General features: G+C 44.7%; 4 protein-coding genes across 7 annotated transcripts in view; 1 reads left to right on the top strand and 3 right to left on the bottom strand.

Annotated features, from left to right (window-relative positions):
• GLB1 (galactosidase beta 1) overlaps nucleotides 1-5,185 on the bottom strand; it is a gene marked incomplete at its 5' end in the record, with an annotated part of 40,411 nt that extends 35,226 nt beyond the window's left edge. Inside the window, one exon of the mRNA XM_082284664.1 lies at nucleotides 5,132-5,185. Coding sequence (XP_082140790.1) covers nucleotides 5,132-5,185 — 54 coding nt within the window. The remainder of the gene's footprint in view (nucleotides 1-5,131) is intronic.
• On the bottom strand, nucleotides 896-2,405 carry TMPPE (transmembrane protein with metallophosphoesterase domain). Its single transcript, XM_082284683.1, has one exon. The coding sequence runs from the start codon at nucleotides 2,341-2,343 to the stop codon at nucleotides 1,027-1,029; it is 1,317 nt and encodes a 438-aa protein (XP_082140809.1). The 5' UTR covers nucleotides 2,344-2,405; the 3' UTR covers nucleotides 896-1,026.
• A 5,628-nt stretch (nucleotides 5,186-10,813) lies between the features above and the next one.
• CCR9 (C-C motif chemokine receptor 9) lies at nucleotides 10,814-13,034 on the top strand (the record flags this gene model as incomplete). The annotated part of the gene is made up of 2 exons (XM_082303404.1): nucleotides 10,814-10,858; nucleotides 11,874-13,034. The coding sequence occupies 2 exons, from the start codon at nucleotides 10,814-10,816 to the stop codon at nucleotides 13,032-13,034; spliced, it is 1,206 nt and encodes a 401-aa protein (XP_082159530.1).
• A 4,184-nt stretch (nucleotides 13,035-17,218) lies between these two features.
• The window catches only part of FYCO1 (FYVE and coiled-coil domain autophagy adaptor 1), a 47,077-nt gene continuing 41,181 nt past the window's right edge, over nucleotides 17,219-23,114 (bottom strand). For all 4 annotated transcript variants that reach the window (XM_082284627.1, XM_082284626.1, XM_082284628.1 and 1 more), the window contains 3 exons: nucleotides 22,860-23,070; nucleotides 21,457-21,566; nucleotides 17,219-21,049 (listed from right to left, as the gene is read on the bottom strand). In XM_082284627.1, the coding sequence (XP_082140753.1) occupies nucleotides 20,974-21,049; nucleotides 21,457-21,566; nucleotides 22,860-23,070 (397 nt within the window). In that variant the 3' untranslated portion in view covers nucleotides 17,219-20,973. The remainder of the gene's footprint in view (nucleotides 21,050-21,456; nucleotides 21,567-22,859; nucleotides 23,071-23,114) is intronic.

The following is a 23,114-nucleotide window of genomic DNA, read 5'->3' as shown; positions in this document are numbered from 1 at the left end:
CATTAAAAGAGGACATAATTTACTAAAATATTAAAGCCTTTAACAAATGTCAAGCATTAACCTATTTGCACTGTTTTCAAATAGCATCTACTTACTCTTGCAAGAGAAAAATGATGGAGGAGAAATTAGGCAGAGAGAAAAAATATAGAATGAAGATAAAAGACACTGAGTATTTCAGCTTTGGAATTAGTGCTTTATATAAGGAGGTACTGTATGCTCAGACAGCAACAGAAGTTAACTATGAAATATTTTTCAATTGCTTTTATTAGAGCTATTTTCAGTAAGTAATTACTGGATGCCCAGCTATTCTGGGGAAAATGCCTGAGAAAGACAGCTACTTTCACCCTTTGGCATCAGTCTCACCAACTTCTTAACTGGACAAAACTGAATTTCAGAACTGATGCCTGGCAACTTACAGTACTAGTAAGAAGCACAGACCAGAAGCCCTGGTACATGCTGCAGACAGCTAGCAGAATAAAGACATCCAGCCTCAATTAAAAGAAAAAAAACCTTATACTGTTCCTTTCCCACAACAAATCTAGCATAAGCCTCCTAGAGTTTACATACTCAGTGGGCACACTTGCAGGCCTTTCTGCAAAACATGCACAAGTGACTTCACAGCACAAGCTCAGAACTTCACCTGCCTGAGATTTGTTAAGGCAGCTGCCTGATGGATACCGAACAGTGGAACGTGAAGTAGCTGCAGGACACAGGTAATACTAAACATGCACAGGACACATATTATCTCCATGACATCAGTGTTATCTTTAAATGCAGAACCTCAACAACAATGAGCTCAAAGACCTAATTTCTTCAGTAATTTAATATGTCCCAAATTTGTTTCATAGCCCCAAGAGACAGTTAGCGTTTTCTGCTCAAATTTAACAGAACCTGCTGAAGCTCAGCCCAACATATCTTCTCTGGCTTCCCTGAAAAAGGATTTGCTTTCATAGTAGAAGAGCCAATATACTGGCCAAAAAAAAACAAAACAAAAAAAATTTAGAAGTCTGTCAAATGGAAAACTCCTCAAGGGGAACGCAGAATTATCTCTGTTATTTCAGCTCTGCTGCCCAGCCTCATGGGTATTCCATAGTACATCGTCCCTGGGCTGACGTAGACAAAGGTGTTCTGCCCAACTTTGTACAAGCCAACAAAGAACGGATTCAAAAGATAAGCTCCAGCATTTAGAGGGAAAATCTGCCCCCCATGAGTATGGCCAGAGAGAATTAAATTTATGTCTGGCCTCTCCTGAAGGGCCCACTTTGCAGCAACTGGCTGATGAGCTAAGAGTACTATTGCGTGCTCATTGCTACAACCTCTGAGAGCTTTTTTCAAATCCATGCCATGTCCTGAGTAGTGCAACACATCTGCTTCAATATCATCCACGCCAGCCAGGCAGAACCAGTCCGAAGCGCTCTTTGGTGAAACAATCTTCACATTCTCGTTATGCAATGGCTGAATCTTAAATGATTTTAACAGCTCGAACCAGTTGCTAACATCTGAGGTGTAGTACTCATGGTTTCCTGTGACAAAGTAAGTTCCCAAAGGGGAATCAAGTTCTCCAAGAGGCTCAACAGCAGGTCGTATGATCTTTGCCTCAGCATCAGTCAGGTCCCCAACAATCACGGTGATATCTGGTTTTAAAGCCTTAACCATCCTCACTATCATGGCAAGCTTGGTCTTCCCAACTGTAGGCCCCAGATGGATATCTGAAAGCAACACCACTTTCAGGTTATTCATTGTTGAGGGCAGCTTGTGAACTGGAATCTCCACTGAATTCACAGTAGGAGGCTGGGAAGCATTTAACAGCCCAACAACAGTCAGCACAACAGTCAGCAAGACTGCCAGAACTGGTTTCAGTGCTGTTCTGTTCTTGTTGCCAGTGCCTGCCTTAGCGCCTCTCCCAGCCAAGAACTTGTAAGCCTGCTCTACAGAGCCTAGAGTGAAGAGGAAAAAGATGAGAATAATATAGGCCCCCAAGCAAGTGTAGGCAGCTAAAGAAAAGAAATAAGGCTCTTCTGCAACAAGAAATAGCAATGTAAAGAAGCTAGAATGAGCCAAAGCTAGAAACATGAACACAGCTATTTTCCACAGCATGAAACAGAAGGAGCTGGCAGCTGAAGATCTGGTGAACGTGGTGACTGTGCTTCTCCAAACATGAAGAGATCCCATCAACATGAGTGTATTAACAAATAGCGCCATTTGCAGCCTTAGAAGCCAGCGCCGTGTCCTGAAATCAAGTTTTTCCGCCAGGTAACTCCGCGATAGTATCATGGAGACGAAAACCACTCCTGCAGCCACTGCAGCCTTTGCTTCAATGGGCAATTGCTTGAAGGAGATCATCTTTGCTTCCTGACTGTTCCCTTCTGTTCTGCAGAAGTCTCCAGTAGTCAATAATGCGGTTATGAAGGGATGCCTTGGGTCAACAAAGCCTGCAACCAGGAACCAGTATGAGCCGCTTTAGAATATTACACACATTCCCTTTTTCCCAGACTGCAATAAAGGACTGCTACTCTACATACTATGCAAGATGCTGGGTCATGCAGAATCACTGTCATAAAGACACAAAGGAGATGTCCTGAAGTGGAGTAAATCAGGCAACAGAAGAGACTGGATCCTGGAAGGCCCCTTCCAAGCTCCCTGTCTGCCTCCCCTAATCATTTCTCCCCCACACCCCTTCTTCTTTTAAATTCTTTTTTCTCATTAAGACTTCCTAATAGTAGATGGCAATACATCACAACAGGGATGCAATGAGTCCTGGGAACAACCATTATAACATTTGTAAATCGCATACATGTTCTGGGACTAAGTTGCTTCTGCTATTAACTTAATACATGATCTCTGTTCTTCTTGCCAAGCAGTTGGCTCCATCTGAAAAGCAGGCATCACCCTAAAACATTCTTACCAAATGCAAGAGGTTCTACTAATACATGCTACAGCAGCAGTGAAATCCCCACTGGAACAGATGCAACTGTGGTCCCAGAAACTGCAGATGATCAGCAGATATCCTTGCCTGTAGTTGTGAATCAGACTTCTCCAAAGCCCTGAAAATCAGTAGGATCAGTGAAATTCATATTGTGTTTTGCTACTCACTTCCAGCTCACTTCCACTACGCGTACAGTTTTCCAAGATTCAACACCTGTTCCAGCATATCCAGGTCTAACAGGATGCAACTAAATTGAAAAGGGATTAAAACACCACACCCTGCTCCTTTAGAAGGGAGCACAGAATCTAATGCATGTTTGCTCACAGACTGAAAATAAACAAGCATCAGTTTTGTTTGAATGGTACCAGAATTCCCTGGTTTGCTCTGTATTTTGCTCAGTCACAGTGTTTCTATTAATGCTCAGGTTGCACATTTCTATTTAAAAGGAACCTATTGTTTTATTTTAATCATAGATGAAAAAGAGTTTGGATAGTCTTTTATGACATACAGTAGAGACCATATCTGACAAAACAGTCCCATAACAGCATACTGATTTTCAAAACACTTCCTGTCTCTCAATCCACGCTTAGAGAAAGCAAGCAATCATTAAAGCCAAAAATATCTCAGAACTAGGGCACAAAAGCAGCCTTGCAGGGCTCAGCAGTGAGCCTAAGCCCAGAAGTCTGCAAACTCCAGTTTGTCAGGTTGCTTACACCTGCTGCATATACCCTCCCAAGCTAATTTAAAAGAACATTAGCACATCTGTGATGACAGGACCCTGATCTACTTTGAGGACTAGACCAAGTTTTAAAAAGACCCCTTCCCTCATTGCTTGTGTCAGGGAACTGCAGGCTGATAAGGGAATTTGTGCTTGCCAGCCTCAGTTCCTCAAGCCCTCTCAGCGGTTACTGAACTATTAAGACATAGTGCTATTTTACACATATGCCTCTACAGAAAACACACAGAGCTAGGAAGATAAGAGCACAAGAAACGCCCTACTGATTCAAGTCCAGAGGTCCTCCAGGCACCATGCAATATTCTGTCTGCACAACAGCAGTAAGAAATGCTGTTTTTAAAGAAATGACAGGACCCTGGCCCCTGTTTGTGGTCTGCTCCCTCATACTCCCCCTCAGCTGACAAAGCTGCTACACTAAGGACGTTAGAGGGCAAATCCTTGCATAGTCACTTCTGGATGTTGTTTATGAACTTGATGTATTTAAATTTGGCAAATCCTGGTTTTTTTTTTTTCCATGTGTTAAGTACTGTCTGCTTCTCCAACCTCCCATGGCAGCAAGTTCTCAAAACTATGTATTTTTACAGTATTTTATTTGTTTGAAACGAACCTATTAAATCCCCCCAAAATGCTAATACTACCAAATTTGAAGAGTATTTGTCCTCCATTCCTCTTGCCTGCCGCCTTCAAAATTCTGGAAGGCTCAGTCACAACCTCACCCCTCAGAGACCACACTGACTGTGACTCAATCTTCCCTTCCATAAAGGTCTCACATGATGTTGTTCTACATTTCCTACGCCTTTAACCACCTGTACCCCATTCAACTGCAACATCTACCAATGATGCAGTGACACTGCCTCAAACTCAAGGCATAAACCACGAGAACTGTGGAGCCTGAGGATTTGTCCTTAGACTGTGGTATTGTGTCCCCCGGGACAAGGCGGCTATAACAGAATCTACGCAGAACAGGAAAAACACCTTTCCCTCCTCTCATACACCGCAGGATCAGCAAGTTTTCCCACGGGATCTCCCAACAGTGTCGGTACCGGTTCTCCCACTGCCCCGGGTTGCTCAGCGAGGCCTTCACGGTTCCTGGGCGCGCAGGGAGTCCCGGCTCCGGCAGCATCGCTCCGGCCCCCGGCCATCACGCCCGGACGGAGGCACCGCCAGCCCTTCCTCAGCACCAGCGGGCTGGGAGCGGGCCGGCCTGCTCGGGAGAAGGGAACGGACCTCCCCCTGCCCCGGCTCCGGGATCTCCCCCTCGGCGCTGCCACAAGCCCGGCACCCGCGCCCTGCGCGCCGCCCATGAGCCCCAAATCGCTCATGGTTCAAAAAAGGACCGAGGCGAAGCGCCTTCCTCCAGCCGGGAGGAGGCCCCTGCCAGCCCTCCCTCGCCCACGCCGGGCCCCCGCGTCCCTCACAGCCACCCCCGGCGTGTCCCTGGCGGAGGGGGAGGCGAGGCGGGCACTCACCGCCGCCCGGAGGAGCGCGGCCAGGGCGGCCAGCGGGAGCAGGAGTCGCAGCATGGCGGGCGGCAGCCAGGAAACGGCGGCGTCAGCTGACGGCTCCGCCGGGAAACGGCCGGCGCAGGACGGGCATCCCTCCTCTTCCTCCGCCTCCCTCCGCACCGGCACCGCGGCAGCGGCGCTCCACCCCTCAGAGCCCGGCCTCCTCCTGCCCTCGCCCCCCGGGACAGACCCTGGGCAGCCCTGAGGGAGTGCGAGTGGGTGCGCTAGTTCCCGTGTTAAAGCACTGCCGGGCAGTTTCAGCAGCTCACAGGAGACTTTGGGATACAATCCAAGGATTCCTCTCACACAGAAGTTTCCAAGATGGAAAGGTCTTGCTGCCCTTTACCTCCCCTGGGCAGCCCATCGTCCTGAGCAGAAGCACTTCTCCTTCCCGTGCTAAAGCACTGTCATCCTCTTTCGGTTGCCCAGCAGTGAAATTAAGATACAACCTCCAATGCTGAGTACATCTCAAAGATTGCTCCCATGCAAAAGGTGCCAGGACTGAAAGCTGGTTCTGGCCTTTACTTCCAGTGACCAGCACCACATGCGCTCCAGCCGGTCCAAGGCCAAGGACTTGTCCCAGCTCCCCAGAGGAATGACAGAACAGCCGCCTCTGCCACCTTGGCTGGGCAGAAAGGCCTCACACAGCTCCACCCACGCCAAGGAGGTGGAAGAAGGGTCTCCCAGTCTCCAGGCCAGCACCAGAGGTGCGGATGCCTGGGGGACAAAAGGAAAGCAGGGAGATGGCCCTACTCTCACTTCCATCCATGCAGCTAATTTCTACTTCATGGGTGAGGGTGCTTTGGAAAGAGAATGACAAAATGCAGGGCCAGGGAGGGGAAAGAGGGAAAAGAGTAAAAAAAAAAGTAAAACCCAAACCAGAAAGAGGCATTTTGCCTGGGGACCTCACTAACTGGTTCCCAGAGCAGCCTGAATTTTGCTCGCTTCATATGCAGAGTTGAAATTTTGCTGGCACTTTTCCTCCTGTCAGCAGAGATTTTAAACCTGATTGCTTCATGGTTGCTGTGGCCAAGAAAGTCACAAATCATCCCTCGACCCATAAGTGCCTCTCTGTTAACAAGCAACAAATTAAGGAGGGCACCTTTCCCAGTCAGTTCTCTTAGTACCTGTACCAAGAAGTACAGGTGTTTTAGGAATCTTTTGGACCTGTTTTATCAGCTGTGTTGATTTACATGTACTTCTTAGTTGCTTAAAGACTAATTTGTTGGTGTTGTCATCCTGGCTGGGTGGCCTGTAGTAGACTCCCACAATCACATCCGCTTTATTTGTTTGTCCTTTAATCCTTACCTGGAGGCTCGCTTACGCCAGTGATGGTGCATCTCTGGGGCAGAGCCAAGGCTTCTAAGCTCCTCTTGCTTGTTCCTCATGCTGTGTGTAGAAACACTTCAAATGCAGTTCTTTGTACCCAGTGCCTCATGTAGCCAACTAAGGATCTCACTGGTGCACAGTCTCTCAAACTTTGGTGTGCCATTCCTTTGCTCATCCCTGGCGAGCCTCGTTTTATTCCTTTCCCCTGCACACTTCTGCAGACAAACACTTAGGAGTTAAAAGTCACAGTATGAACCAGGCTACAGTGTGAGTAACAAAGCCAGCGATTCTCCTAAAATAGTAGTTGGACCTGAGATCTGTAAAGTTTTTACATCCCTTGAGAACAGATGCAGCCAAAAGAATGTGTACTCTAAAATGAGTACTCCAATCCAGGCAAGCAGGCACAGGCAGCTCCCAATTTAATTAAGAATACACAGCACAGGAATATGAATACCTGACAGGAATGAGAACGTTTAACACCAGCCTTTGGGGTCTGGTTTGTCTGTCCTCACCTGCCAAGTGCTCTGTAAAAAGAGCTGCTGGTGACATGGCTCTATACAGGAATTGCTACAACATTCCTTGCCAGCAAACAGGAATTGGGTTCACAGAAATACTTTTTTTTTTTTTTTTTTTTTTTTGGTGGTAGAAACCGGATAACTGTGTGTCTTCAGTATCTAGACTTTAAACCTGTCCTATTTTTGTGGAGGAAAAGTGTTGCTACACTTAGGGTAATGTAAATAATTTTTTTTTTTCCTTCAAGCTCTGTGTTTGCAACCCATCCTCACAGCCAAAACTGTTATTTCAGCTGTTGTTAGGAGTTTATCTGGGCAGGCTTGGGCCAACACATTTTTGTGATGGATGTGCTAATTGACAGGGCCATTCAGAGAGTTTTCAAGATGGTTTTTCACTTTAACTCTCCACCTTTCTGAAGAGAAGGAAAAATTTAAGGACTGTGTACCCATGCTGGAAATGGGAATAAGAAGAGCCTTTTGTTTGCTGGGTATGGAAATCACCAGGAAGCTCTCTGTGTAATCTACATAAGTAAGTAACCTGGCTGGAGTTGCAATCAGAGGCACTGATCTCACTGACTGCAAATATCCTCCAGTGAATTGCAGACACAGCCTCTCCTAAACAGACCATCTGAGGAATTACTGAACTTCTAAAATAGCCTGCTTGGAATTAAGCAGCATAATGTCCTACTTTTACCCAAGGGAAGGAAAACAGGTATGTTAAAAGACAGATTTAGTGCAAACACAATGCAGTTTTCACTGTGAAAAAAGGAAACTTTTTGGTCAGGGTCAGCAGAGGATATAACCACAAGTTTTGTTCTGTTTCTGCAAAATCTTTCCAGCCCCTGATCAGTATGTCAAGCTAAGTACTTCTCTGTCTGTATTACCTGCAATAAATTAGGGCTTTAAAAATCATCCCCAAATTCTGCTTAATATTAAGCACCCTGAAGTTAAAAAGAACACATAGAAGGAATGCTGGTGGTTTTAATTTTCTTACTTTAAACAAAACAAAAAATATAGTGTTTCACTTGCAAGTTCTCTTGATGAACATGAAAGCAATCTGTAAGGAAAACAGAGATGCTTAGGTTTGCATCAATATGAGCTGAGGGGAAGTCAAAAGTTACCTCACAATGCGTGCTGGTATTGCAAGAACTGACTGCATTGTCTCTGGTTTTGCTTGAAAGGAATTAACTGTGGATGGCATTGAGTGAGGATACAAATCAGGAACCAGTTTGGCAGAAATTTGGCAAGAGGACTCACATTCACACTGTTCTGCTTCTGTTCCCAATCTGAGGGGCAAAAAAGCTGCTGTTGTCAGCAATACTCACTTAACAAATGGCATGTGGCAGGAAAGTAAAGAACAGGATGAGCAGCTGCCCATGTTCTGGTCTGGAGGTTTATGTGCCCCGGGGGCTTTTAGTACAGTGGGACTGGCTGTATAAAGTGGTGGGTTAAATGACACATTTTAATTTGCTTCCAGGGAGAATTAAACTAAGTCTGATTAAAGTCACTTAAATCCTGAACATGAGAGCTCAGATTCACGAAGGAGAGACCAAAGGATGTGAAGATCCTTGCATCAAAGGCTTTGCCCATGGGCATGCCTTTACCCTACTGCAGTTAATGTAACCCTCCCAGTGCTGAATCAGCTTGCATTATACCAAGGGCCAAACTAGCCTGAAGTAAGGATAATTACCATGGATCCACTGTCAGGCAGCCATTTGCAAGCCCAGAGTAACTCATCCCTAGTCCCAGACACTGCACCTGTGCTTTCACACCTGGGCTTTCCTTAGCAGGTGCCCTGGGGTTTGGCTGAGATCTGCTCCCCCACTCCTCTTTTCCTAGAGGATGGCCCAGGAGGTGAAAGAAGCCAAGTACTGTACAGTGGTATCATCATACAGACCTATGCCCATTTCATGAAGAATTTTAAGATGACAACCAATTACTAGAGATACCCAGATGCCTTAGGGGAGATTTTGCTGAGTGTGGAGCATCCTGGGCTCCTTCCCCTTGGAAGGAGATGCCTTGCTGCTGACATGAGCATGGTGCCAAGTGACAGCAGAGCCCAACCCAAAAACTAGCCAGAATCATTGTTTTTTCCATAACTGGAACTGAGCTTGAACTGCCATTTGGAAATTCCCTTGAAGTGTGAGTTGAATGAGCATTGGTCACAGCTGAACACCATCATTAAAGCAAAACCCCGTGGTGCTCAGACTTCCTGCAGAGAGGGGAACTTAAATCAGCATCATTTGCATGCCAGCCGACCAGAAAGAAGATATAAGATGTGCAAATTCATACTTTTATTAACCTGTTCTCACTGCCTTCCTCTTCAAAGTCTTTCCTACCATACTCTTCTGGATGGCTGTCACATAAAGATGTGCCACCAGTAGGGACTTCATGTGACTGCCTGCCATCCTGCCCTGGATCTCCCCACTTCCTGCAGCAGGGATAGCCTGGCCTTTCCTCTTGAAGGTGGCATGCTTTTGTTTTGCTCTATTTTGCTGTTGCTTGTAAAGTATCTGGTGTTGCAGGGCATGACACAGACCCTGTGATCCTGGCTCCTGCCTGCTGGCAGCCTTGGCAGACAGCAGTGGGAAGCTGTGACTGTGGGTCAATCTGGAGCGGGCAGGACTAGACCTGGTTCCTCATTCCTGTCCCAGCCTTCCCAAGAAGACACTGGCAGATGCCCAGAGGCACCCAGTTCTTGTTCAAGGATATTTTTTTTCCCCAGTGAAAGTGTTTTGCAGCAAGGCACAGCCTAGGAGCAACCTCTGATTTGCCCTGTGCTAGATGATGCATATGAGCAGAAAAATGATGGTATGAGACATTGTCCCTTTGGTATTGAAAGAACTTACCAGGAAAAAAAACCCAAAAAAACCAAACCAAAATAAAAATAAAAGAAAGAGAAGATTGCCACCTGTGTTTGAGCCACCTAAAACATGAAAACCACAGAGTGAACAGTCTGTGACAGGTCTAATCAGGCTGAGACCCCAGGAGCACACACCTCAGCCTAAAAAGAGCTCCAATTGTAGGTGTAAAGAGCAAACATCACATGCAGAGTGTGACTCCTGGGTGCCACATCCAGGCTGGCCCTGCTGCAGCAACTATCCCAATGAGTCCCCCCACTCCTCCACTGTTCATGTCTCTTTTTCCCACGAGCAGCCTCCATGGAAAGGAAACTGAATTACAAATCACCTTTTTTTTTTCCCCACCAAACCGGCCCAGTTACAATGATCTTTTTGTTTGCAATTTAAGGTAGGTCTGACAGCTAGAAGAAAATAACACAAAAAAGCTCCCTGGGGATGCACAGCTCTGCACCTTTCAGCAGATGCTACAATGACATGTTAGAAGTGAGTTCTGGGGAGAAATCAGGAGCTCACTGACTGCCTGCTACCAGGCACAATGACAGGTGCTTTTAGTCAGCCCCCAACGAGGAGCCAGAGGGAAGCCAGAGCATGGACATGGGCCACTTCCCCATGGAGGCAGTTTGGCTCCATCCAGCTTCTGCTGGGCTCTCTTCAAGGTGACTTCTCAGTTATGTGAGCTGCTTTTGAAGGGGTCTGGAGGAAAGGTCTGTGCTAGTTGAAGTTCCCCAGTAGCACTGACCCTTCTTGTGTTGTCACCAGGCATTATTCTGGAGAAGCTGGTGCAGAACATGTTGAATACTTAGGTGCATGTGTCTTGCATCGAGCCCACCAGGCTCAGCTACCTTTTGTGATGATGGACTGACTAGAAAAGGAATCTGCATCAGAAAAAACCAATATTTTCTTGCTTACTGGGGCTTAATGATCAGCTTTGCAGGCCAACAGCAATGAGCACTGTGCCTAAACTCACAGATAAGAAAGAGAAGTTGCAGGTAGAGATTAATTACTTGCGGAAGCAGATGCAAATATTTAAGACTGCAAAGCACTGCTAAAGCCAGGTACTTTTCCTTCATAGTTGCTAGATAATTTAAGAGACACTTCTCAATTTTTCTTATGAATCTTTTGCAAGATACAGAGCTTTTAGATTACTTTTTACATGTGCACACTGGGGAGTCTACAGCTTGTGAAAAATGAGATTGCAGTGACTCATCAAAGGACTTAATCAGCACAGTGCCGTAGAGAAGCTGAAGACCTAATGTAGGCTAAATGTAAATTTGTAAAATGGAAATAGCTAAATATCTCAAATCAGTGACATCAATTTCTGTGTGGTTTGTTCGTCTTCCGGGCAGACTTGTTTCAAAGAGTCGAGGTTTTTCTTAAAAGTAGAAGAAGAAGAAGTACAAGGAAGAGTCACAGTTCTGCTTCAGAGTTGTTTCAAATCAGTTGTTTTCCCCATCTTTCCTCTCCAGGCTACGGAGGTTCCTTCAGGACTGAGGAGTGATCTGGCTGAAGATGGCAGCTGCAAGTGTAGTGAGTATACAGCTATGTCACTGTTCATCTCCTTTTCCTTCCCCTCCCTCTTTGCCTCCATCAGTTTTCTGCCTCTTTTGAGCCACTGGTACTATCCCAACATAGCAGTAACACAACTTCTTCTCCACCTCTTTCCAAGCTGGGCATTTTGCCTTTTGTTTTGTATTTGAAGCCAAGCAAACCATGTTTTGAATTACCTGAGATAATGCTTTCACCACCTGCCGTTTTAATAACTGACGTTGGCGGGACTTCGTGAACTGCTCTTTTGTAGAGTTTCTTATTCAGTGGGTCATTTTGATAAATCTCTGCTGTACTGCACACTTCAAGCAATCTGAAATGCTCTGTTTCACTGGCAGCCTTCGAACTTTCTCATTTAAATGGAATACATCAGGCATCTTCAACTGCATCTGGTAGAGAGGGGTAAATGTGTTCTTTACTGAGCCTCTCAACACAAGTTCACTACATGTCCTGTTGCAGGTCACACATCCTGGCAAGAGTAGCCTGGATTACTATAGGAATGACAGCATGGTGCTGTCCCTGTGTGAAAACCCAGTGAACAGCACAGACTTCATGTGTGACAAGAGGCAAGTCAGGCAGTTTGCTCAAGCCTTCCTGCCAGTGTTTTTCTGGCTCATCTTTGCTGTGGGCACAGTGGGGAACACCTTGGTCGTGCTTGTCTATTGCAAATACCACTCCAGGAGGAGCATGATGGATCGGTACCTGCTGCACCTGGCCATCGCCGACCTCCTGCTCCTTTTCACCCTCCCCTTCTGGGCCAAGGCTGCTTCCGATGGATGGATCTTCAAGGACTTCATGTGCAAAGTCGTCAACAGCATGTATAAGATCAACTACTATGGCTGCAGCTTGCTTCTAACCTGCATCAGCTTTGACAGGTACATCACTATTGTCCAGGCAATGAAAGCTAAAACTTGTAAGCGAAGGTGGCTCCTGCGCAGCAAGCTCATGTGCCTGGCTGTCTGGCTGACATCTGTGAGCCTGTGCATCCCAGAAATCATTTACAGCCAGAGCATGCAGGTGGGTGATGTAACAGTTTGCAAAATTTTGTACCCACCAAATGTCAGCGTGATCTTCAGAATTATGGTCCTGGCCTTGAAAGTCATCATAGGATTCTTCTTTCCTCTCTTTGTCATGGTTATTTGTTATGCCCTTATCATCAACACCCTCCTACAAGCAAAAAGATCCCAAAAGCAGAAGTCACTGAAGATCATCACCATGATCATCACTGCTTTCCTCCTCTCTCAGTTCCCATACAATATTGTTTTGCTGGTCAAAGCCATCAACACCTACACCGGGGTGGTGCACAGTTGTCAGGCTGCCAACCAGCTGGACATTGGGCTGCAGGTCACCCAGAGCATTGCCTTCCTCCACAGCTGCCTCAACCCCTTCCTCTATGTCTTCGCTGGTGAGCGGTTCAGGACGGCCCTGGGCAGGATGATACAAAGCTGTGGCTGCTGCTGGAGCAGGGGCCAGGAGCACTCCTCTGCCTGTGACAGCCAGGAGCACAGCTCAAACTTGTCCTTTGCCATGCTGGGGAGGCGGCAGGTGAGGAACTCTCTCATCCTCAGCACTCACTGGACCTCCTCTGGTATGTCCCCTCCTTGCAAAGTCATGTTGTAAGTTAGTCCTCACCCTCTCCTCTCCAGAGAAGCACCAAGCTCTTTGGAAATCACCTGTACACCCCAAAGATTATCCCAGAGGAGCAGGAAGGGTTGGGGGCCTGTCCTTGACGTGTGGGACCCAACCAAGGGTTGCTGGCTGAGAGGACAGGAAACCTTTGGCAGATGGGAGCAAAATGGAACCATACTTGCTATAAACAGAACTGGTAGAGGTCAAAAGCTGTCTTTGTGACAGCTGCAAATAGCTGGCCCATCTGCAGCTCAGACCACAACCTGAAATAACAAGTCTTGCAGGGAGGTGGTAAACCCAGCTATGGCAGCAACAGAGGCAGATGAAGCGTTCTGTGCATAGGTATGGAGCAGCAGGAGGGGGCTCAGCCTTCGTTCCCCTGTGAGGGTGGCCTGACTCGGGAGCCCTGCCAGATTCCTACACAGATCCCCTCCCCTGTAAAGGAGAACAGCATTTAGCTCTGACACTGGTTTGTTGCAGTGAGCAAATGCTGCTCTCTTTGGCTCCATAGGTGGCTTTTCTTGCAAAGAAAGGCCAATAGTTCACGTATATAAAGTGGTCATTGCAGAATGTGATCTGTCTTTCTCCTGTATTTTAGCTGGGTGATGTCAGGTGTGATGGCTCCCATTTTGATACTGGAAACAAATCACCCCTCACAATAAAAATGTAAGGGCTTCGGAGACATTGAGTTGTCTGTCCCAAGGATATTTGCTGTATGGTGCAAAGCTGTCATAAATCAGAACACAAAAACCAAATCCATGGTTCAACTGACCGCCAGTTATGCGCCAATATATTTGGAAAATATATTTAACCTAGGGCCCACAAGACAGGGAGTAATTAAGTATCAAACCTGATGAAATTTGGAATGAGACATCAGTTTGTGGAGGCTGCCATTCCCAAAAGTGGTGTGCTGTAATGCACCCCCCAAAACCCGAGCCCACAAGGGCATCATTTATCTGTTCCCCCTCACTCATCCCCTCACAGGGACGTGGCATCGCCTGTCCTGCCTGACCACAGCCTGCACCTCTCACTCTTCAGTTGCAGGTTGTAGTGCTCTGGAGGCTTTGTTTTAAATAATTTCACTTAACCTGGTTTGCCTTCTGGTAATTAGCTCTTCCAGGGAAAAAGGGTTGTCATTGTGCATTTTTCATTAAAGCATGTCGATAAATAAGAGCTTTCTGCAAAGTTTGGTGCCACTTTTCTAGCTAATAGGGTACCACTGGGCAGATGGGGTTCAAGTGTAGGAACCCAGAGTGCCGAGAATATTTCTCTGCCTGTTTTTAAGGGTTCTTACTCCCCTGAACGACACTGTTTTAACCTCCAACCTTGGAAAAAATTACCAATGGTCAGACAGAACTAGAACATACAGTGGTGTGACTTAGGTGATAGACTATTATGTAAGATTGTCACAGGGTGAAAATTTAGAGATTTTGGGGCTTCTCTTTGTAGTAAATAGATAAGAGTAGAAAATAACAAAATGGAGGATTGTTGTTGTTCTCTAAACCTTCTTCTCCTTCTTCTACTACTCCATATTCTGCAGTAAAAGTAGTTTGGGATGATTGGATAGAGAATTCCGCAGTTCCTGGCCGTGTTACTGAATAATTGGCAGGAAAGTGAAAATAAGATATGTTTTTAGTAACTATTGGTTAAATTATCTTTAAAAGGCTGTGTAAATGTTGATAATTAGAGACTTCACTCCTGCTTTCTGTGCTCTATGCTGTACCTGTGTCACGTTAGTGGCTCTGTTCCTCTGATAAGACTTCATAAACAACTACCCGGCAGCTAGAAACTCAAGGAAAAGTCTTGGTTTATCTTTGAAAATCCTTGCAAGGACTTTTAGAAAATTCTCTCCCATCAGGAGGGATTTGATTTATGGCACGGTTCAGTGTCATTCAAGTTTCATATACATTTATTAGGTTTTTTTACCTTTTCCTTAGGAAGAAAAATGGTCAAAGATATACGTAATTTTCACTGTATGTGTAAGAAAGGTTTGGGGCGGGGTTGCGGTTTGTGCTCAGCAAACAGAAGCTGAAATTCTGTTAAATAAAGGCACTGCCATGTACACCAAGGGGATGAACTGGTTGTTTCTTGCCCACACATCCTTCCCAGTTCGGATCCATACACATAACCTGCTTGCAATCACAGCATTTACCCTGCTCAAAAGAGTCCGAAGGAAAGCTTTGCTAAGTGGGTTTATTTCACAGATCTAACCCTTGTGATGTGGAAGCTGCAGCTGAGAACCCCACAGGCACCCTGAGGTGAGGGGTGAGGTGCAGTCTGGGGAGGCAGGGCAGGTTTCTGAGGGAGCACACTGGGGGCAGATGCTTCTCCACAGCAGCTCAGTCCCACTACCCCTTCCTGAGGCTGGGGCTGATGGTGCTCCTACACAGAGGGTTCTCCTGGCCCGAAAAAACCCGTCCAGTTATGCAAACAAATAAGCGTGCAAACCTTAGCTGCTGCAAGCCCCTCCCCCCTGCACAGCATTTCGCCAGCCCCAGGAACTTGAACTGCATGGCCATCTCAGAGAAAGTAAAGCTTCTTCAGTCCCCAAAACACAGTGGGAAATACTCATACTCGATCAGCAGGTGAAACTGCTGAGGGTGGTGAAACAGCAATGAACTTGCAGCAGTTTGGGGTGACAGGGTTGTCCCTGGGTCATGCACATCCTGCTCTGAGTCACACTGCTCTCATCACTTTCTCAGGGAAAGCTAGTGGCCCAGCCTCGCTGGGGGCAGATTTTCCTCTTGGGGTTTGTTCCACCACAGCTGCCTGTGGTCCAGCAGCTGCTGGTGGCTCCCCAGGCTGCTCTCACCACACAAACTCTGGGAGGAAGCTGCATCCCAGTGCCCCTCTGGCTGCAGCCTCGTCACCAACCCTTGTTGGCCAGCAGCCAGCAAGGACTCAGTCATGGAGGTGTTTTCTGCCATTACTCCTTCTTCCATCTCCTTGGGGCCTCCATCTGCCAGCAGCACAGCTGCTTGTGGTCAAGCCCTCCTTGAGCTCCTCTGTCCCTCTGCCCTGATGTTTTACTTGGATTTATCCTACCACAATCCCTCTTGTCCCTCACTAGGGTGTCCCCATCCTTCACCTGATGCTCTCTTCTGGGATGGGAGGTTTCCTTCCAGGCAAAGGATATTGGCGCCCCTGCCCCATGGTCCCTCACACATCCCATGGGACTCTGCTCACGTTTTATGCACAGCTCTAGCAGGATGGTCACTGAGCAGTTGCTGGAAGTCCTGGGAGAGGCCTGAGATCTCCCATAGCTTGGCTCCCCTCCCCTCTCTTTAAGACCGTTTTTTTCTAGAAGTTCCCAGTTTTGGGCTGTAGTCTCCTATGCTGTTGCTCTTCTTTGAAGGGGCAGCTGGAGTCGTATCTGCCCCAAGTGCTGCGTTGTCACTGCAGTGCAGGCAGTCACGTAGCACAGCTTGTGGTACAAGGGGAGGAAGCTGGGAGAGCCCATGAGGAACTTTCACTCTCTGCAGGCAAACCTGCCTGCGTAGTGCCTGCTCTGCCTGAAACAGAGACATCTTCACAGAAGCATTTCTTCCAGAGAGCAGGGAAGTGATGGAAGGGTGTGAGAGTACAGGAATTATATTTGGACTTCAAAGCATCCCTGTAACACTTCAAGGACGAATGCAAAGGATACCACTGTCTTGTGGTAGCTTCACATGGTCCCCACAGAAAAACGTTATCCTGTGTGTGCCAAGGCCTGGTCTTGGGGCACAGACTGAGAAACATAAGGCAGAAGTAGGGCTGGGAGAGCCTTTCCCCTAGCACCAAGGGAGAAGGTATTATCCAGTATGAATAGAAATACATTATTGGAAATGGACACAAAGACTTTCAATGGGTCCCCTGCAGAGCTGAGGTACAGCAAAGTACAGTCACTTACACATGTAAATGGGTATACGTAAAACTCACTCTTTGTGGGTCACTCGTACTCCACATTAGGCTTTGCTGGAGACTCTCCTGGAGGGAAGCTTCTGAATGTGGAGCCAGGACTCCAGATGCCTCCTGAGGTGCTCTGAAACTTCTGTTGGTAACTGTAGCTTTGACATGAGGGGATGGCACAATATGAGGATAACCTTGAATTTCATAAAAACCTCAAGTAGACCATACAATCATCAGATTTATCTTCCACACAAAGTTATCTCTACAAGGCAGAAAAGGGACACACATTCGCAACGATAAAGAATTTTATTTTTAAATTCCTGAGGTTAAAAAAGGGGGAAAAAAAGCATCAAGAAATATTCCAACACACAACCGTTTACATCTCTGTAACTGTACAGACACTGGTATACATGATTTTTCCCAAATCTGAGCAGGAAGTTTTATGTGAACAGGGTTTGCAATTCTTTGGCAGTTAAGACCAAAAATGCTTCTGAACAAGTTACAACCTCAGTGATTGAGCATAATTAAAACTATAGTGCAATTTCAGTTTTAGGAAAGAAGTCAGGCTTTTGTAGCTTTGCTATTTTGTAACATGGTACACTCTTGTGCAATACATCTTTCATAAAGAAACATGGAGTAATGCTGAGTAAAGGAACACTGTCACTTTCTTGAAGAAACTAATTCTTTCCTTCGCATAAACCTCTTCATAACAAAAAATCTTTCCCTCCATAGCTCCTTACCCTTTCCAGCACCCAGGAAAATCATCTAATTGCTTATGCTGACCACAATGTATAATCTCTTTGTCCTATGAATGTGACATCTCCTTCAACTAATTTCATGATCCATTTAAAATATTTATTTTCTCTTTATTGCATTCCTACAGATAATAAAAAGCCCAATCCAACAAATCACCTGAGCATCTATAAATAAACAGATTTTTCAGCATTGCTGGCATAGCTCACATGAACAAGCATTTTGTGAATGGAGGAATGAAGTGCTTGAATTAAATAATCTCTTGCACAATGAAATAATCTCTTGCACAAGCCTGCACTTGTGCAAAGTCCTTTATTGGGTTCCTACTTTTCCAGTAATAAACTGTCTGGGACATTCAAACAAAAGGTCTGTACTAATGTCAGGTTCTTTACTCTCTCTGCACAGCCTCTTCCAGCTGTTATGATGGGATTACGGCTCCTGGGAAGCTTCTTTGAACAGCTGCACTCCTGTCCACTTGCACCTTACCAGCCTGATATTTCATAACTTGAAACTTTTTCTCCTTAACTACTGTCTTTGGTCAGAAGCAAACATTTTCTTTTGATCTTTAAACTACAGGTTCTGACTCCTGTTGTTAGACCTCTTTCAGAGAGGAAAAAAAAAAAAGCCGTAAAATTACTCTCAATGGGCAGGAAAACCTGAAGAGAAGGGACCATAAAGACTCAAATGCTAAATGAACACAAACCAGTGGATTTACTCCCCTTTTCCCAAACACAGGCTTCAGCCAGTCTCAGGACTGTCTACATGAGACCTCCAGGGAAACATTTGGCTTACTACATAGAGACAATTATTTTAAGAGCTACATGAACAAGGGCTTAAAAATATTTGCCACAGGATGAAAAGATGTCAAGAACTGGATGTGGAGAGGAAATCAAGAGGCAAGGCTGTCAAATAATTTTGAATAGAGAGATTTCAAATTCCATTGAACAGAGATGTCGTATTTTAGCTGAAGATACTTGACAGTGTCCCTTTACCTTACATTTGGCATTTTAAGAAAGATATCCCAGTAAGATTAGTATTCTAAGTAAACAACAGCAAAATGCTTTTTAAAACCACACCTAAAAGCTTAAAAGAAAACTGCAGCAGACTTCAGCAACAGCTCAGTGAAATTGCATAGCATATGGTACACAGTACTCCATTTTTAAGCAATAAATAATCTCTTCTTGACTAATTAAATACAAAACATAGCTTCAAGACTGAAATATGCTGTAATTCATGAACCGATCCGTGCCATTTATTGCTGTTTATTGCCCATGTCAGTCTCTCGTCCATCTCATTTTCATGCACTCAACCAGGTCAGGGCTTAGCTGCACTGCAGCCCTCAAGAGCTTGCACCTTCCACTGACCACTCTGCCTGGCAGAGGGTTGGGAGCATGCCACCACCATGGGTAAGAAGGCAGCTGAAGGCAAGAAAAAGCTATTGATAAGCCAGAGACCTAAATCCTAGGTGCTCCATGAAAAGTAGTCATTCTTTCACAATCTTTTTCAAGATCACTGTATTTATATCTTGTTAACAACTGGAACAAATTATGAGCAACCTTTAGCTTTATCTGCAATTCTTTTCTTTCCTATTATCAGAAATCTCCCTCTGCCTCAGCTGCTCCTATGTAAATATTCAACACTTGGTTTGTGATCTCCACCTCTTAATCAACCAGTCTTTTAGTGTGGGAGATCCCGTATGGGTATTGGATTAGACCAGGAATACATAAACACCAGCTGGCCTCTCCTGACCACCTTTCCCAGCTGAGCTCCTTTCTCCAATTCCCTGTCCTTGCTTTTACATTTTTAAGTTTGCCCCTTCCCCAAACCATTTGCTTCAGCTTATGCTTGCCCTTTTTTCTTCTTTCCCCTCATGTTTTATTTTCTGTCTCCCACCATGACCCCTGTATGCCAGCTACAGCTGCCACCAAGTCTCTACAGGGTTCCTCACAGGTTGTGCTGGTCTTCTACCAACTGCTGCACTAAAACCCTCCAGGTCTGAGGTTTCCTTGGGAGATCAGTAACATGAGAAATCAGACACACTTAAATTATGAGGAGGGCTGGTTGGGAGAAAGAGCTTTTCTTCTTTCTCCTGCCAAATGTTTTGCCATTCTATTGGAAGACAGGTTTTTTATACGGAAAAATCCGCTTTCAGGTATTCTGACAAAAAGCTGAAATTCTATACAGAAAGCAGAAGGGTTGCATAGAAATTTTGTATAAGTGAGAACCCAGTCTTCCCTTAAAAGGCAGTGTTAACAGCCCCCAAATCTGATATGGAAAGTCAGCAGTTGGATAGGGCAACTGCAAGGGTTAGGAAAAGGACAGAATACACTAACACCACTGGGTGGAGAGCTCACCAGGCCTGGATATACATTCCGTTTTGGATGGAGTTTTGAGACCAGTTCAAACACTATTGCTGCCTTCCACGTGGTTTAGAGAGAGAGACGCTGCTGATCTCCTCAGAAACTGTGCTTTCCTGTGAATGCTGATGACTAAGGTGCTAAGGCAGGAAAAAGGAATGCTCTTCTTCCCAATATCACGCAGCGAGCAGTGCTTTATTCCACAGGGGATGCTCTGCTTTCTGCCACTGGTGCTCACCATAACAGCTGGGTTCCATGGACCAACATATAGAGTATGGTGAGCCAAAGTGAAAGGAGTTGCTGCTTCGTGTTTATTATTTTGTAACTGGTATTCAGTGCCAAAGCATTTTAAAAAGCCAGTTAAAACTTGCCAAATCTTAGCCCAAAAAGTATAAAACTCCTATGGTTTGCTGCTTATAAAACTTGGAAAAGATAAAAAATTCTAGATGGATTACTGTATTTGCCTGTGAAGATTGAAGTATTACATAATTGCTGCTCTGACTGTAAGAGCAGTACAGAAGAACAGAGATGGTTATGATTACACCTCAGTGAAGAGGTCAAAAATAGGCATTTTTCTTTAAATTTCCTTTTGAAGGATATTTTTGGAAGAAAAATAGCTCAATTTTCAGCAGAGAATTTCAGTTTGCATTTAGACACCCCCACACTTATTTTTCTCCCCACTGAAAAAATATTGGTTATTATTGACCAGTTAAACCAAATAACATGGCTTTTCAGCAATCTGTACACAGTACAGAACCATTAGTGTTCCTGAAAAGGCTTCCATTTTTTAGTGTACACATCTCCTCTTAAGTGCATTAGAACTATTGCATAGTTTCAAAGTCTTCAAACACAGTGGTAATCAGAATGCTTACATGTACACAAATAATAGCATATCTTAAAAATTTAATTAAAAATACATAGTATAGTAAAGGCTATGGAAAATCACTTCCATCATAGATGACAGGTCGCTCTACAGCCAAGTGATAAAACACTCTTTTTGAGATAAACCTGTCAAGGAAAGAAAGAGAGCAAAAAGATCATATTAGCTGAAGCCAACAAGAGAGGAAGCTTCTTAAAAGTGTATTCAGTCTTTCAGTTTATACTTGGGCAAAAAACTGACAGTTTGTTGTAAAAAGGACGACAGTCCTAACTAAACTGTCTTGGAATGAGTCACAAATTACTTGCTAACTTCTGTTAACCCTTCCAAAGATCCAAAAAGAAGAGTGGAATTCTGCTGTGGGGGTAGGAAAAAAAGCCCCAAGAACGAGAACCAAAACTCAGTCTTGAAAATCTCTTGGCAAGTGAGGAAAAATTTCTTATGCTTACTTCTGAATGGCAGAATAACGCACACCTGATCAGCTCCACAGTCTGTAAAACCAAGCATATTTCACCTTTTATACCTGGCTAGGACCTACCTAGAGAATGTGTTGTCAAATATCAGTGTGTAGATTCCAGGGTTTCTGACTTTCACTTGTCCTCTGATAGTTTCCTTATGAGAGTTGCAGCGAGTCATTGGGATAAGAACCTGGAATTCAATACAAATCAAAATGAAGTTTGCTATTTGCCCTATAAATCGACACTTTCTTTCAGAAAACCTTGATTTCAGCCACCTTGAAACTCCCACAGTGCATATATGCCTGCAAAACTAATTAACTGACTAGCATTAAAAACTCACCCAAACTAAAATCTCACAGTGAGACATTTGTTTCCCTTTGATTATATCTTTACAGCATTAACCTATGGCGATTCATCTCTGCTTCAGAGATAAAATCAAATCCTGAACTTTTAAATGTCAAGCTAAGAAACTTTAGTAACTTCAGCAAGTGGTACATTAAATTCATATATCCAAGAGCAAGATTTGGCTAAATATATCTTTTAATATATGCTTTTATGCCCTCTGTGTTATAAAATAAGCTTTCTCAGCAAATCTTAATTGTTTATCTGAGCTTACAGCACAAGTGTGTGTATCTGTGTTTCTGTGTGTGTCTTGCTGTAAAACCCTAGCACAGCTGTCAGAAAAGCAGCTGACATAGATCAAGGATGACCCTATAAAACACAAAGTTTTACCAAATAAATTTATCAAAACAAAAGCAGCATTCACACTCCATTCAGCTTTCAGATTAAGAAAAAGAGATATTTTACATAGAGTTAGTAACTGTGCAGTGAATTAACACAAGCTATATAAATGTCTTATTCCCCTAGGAAATCACAGCCACGGAGTTCACCCTACTATGGTGGATTAAACCAACAGCTGCACTGTCTTCAATAAAACTTTGCAATTAGTTGAGTAAAATAGATTCACTTAACCCATAATCCTCATGAAATATGGACAGCACATATAAAACCGGGTACCCTGGGCACTGGCAAAGAGATTTTGCACACCATCAAAGCAGTTAAGTATATGCTTCATTGTAAGAAATGTAGGTAACCCAAACAATGTTTCTGTTTCCCTGTGGCTTCTGCTCAAGAGCCTGGCAAAATCAGCTTTAAAGAGTTTACAAATTAAGTGAAATTGAGGAAAAAAAAAGAATTTTGCAGACTTGGACTTTTATTTTTGCTTAATAATAGTGGGTGAATTTCAGATGCAACCAAAAGGAGCTAGAGGGTTTTTCAACTCAACTTTTGCAGGCAACATTAAATAACTAAAGATGTAGCTTTGCCTTTAGCAGAACTGCAGCTTAACTGGAGAAACAAATCCTTAATGCAATAGCAACTGGCATTCTGGTGAAGACCTCCTAGCAATACTTGTCAATTGCTGTAGGTTGGGTGAGTGTAGAACACTACAACGTCTAAGGTAGTAAGGAGACAAAGGCCTTACTTTGCACTGATCCAGCGGTGTGTCTTCAGATTCTTGGTAGACAACGCTGAAGGATATGCTTTTGGGGTCTGATGAGAAGATCCAGCTAATTGTTAGGCCCATCTCTGTAACAGTGATGGGAATGATACTGTAGGTGCTGGATTTGATGAACAGCTCTCTGTTGCTTTCTCCAAAATTCATGATCTCTTCTACTGTAAGGGGTAATTTGATCCTGTGAGGGAGAAAAATATGATTACTTGAAGAGTCCAATCCAGT

This window comes from Coloeus monedula (assembly GCF_965178545.1).
Source record: "Coloeus monedula genome assembly, chromosome: 1".
NCBI lineage: Eukaryota > Metazoa > Chordata > Aves > Passeriformes > Corvidae > Coloeus > Coloeus monedula.
Note: the sequence above shows the minus strand (reverse complement) of the source record. Positions and strands in the feature narration are given on the sequence as shown.

Excerpts from the sequence above, each read along its gene's own strand:
- TMPPE (XM_082284683.1), bottom strand. The coding sequence starts at position 2,343 with ATGATCTCCTTCAAGCAATTGCCCATTGAAGCAAAGGCTGCAGTGGCT.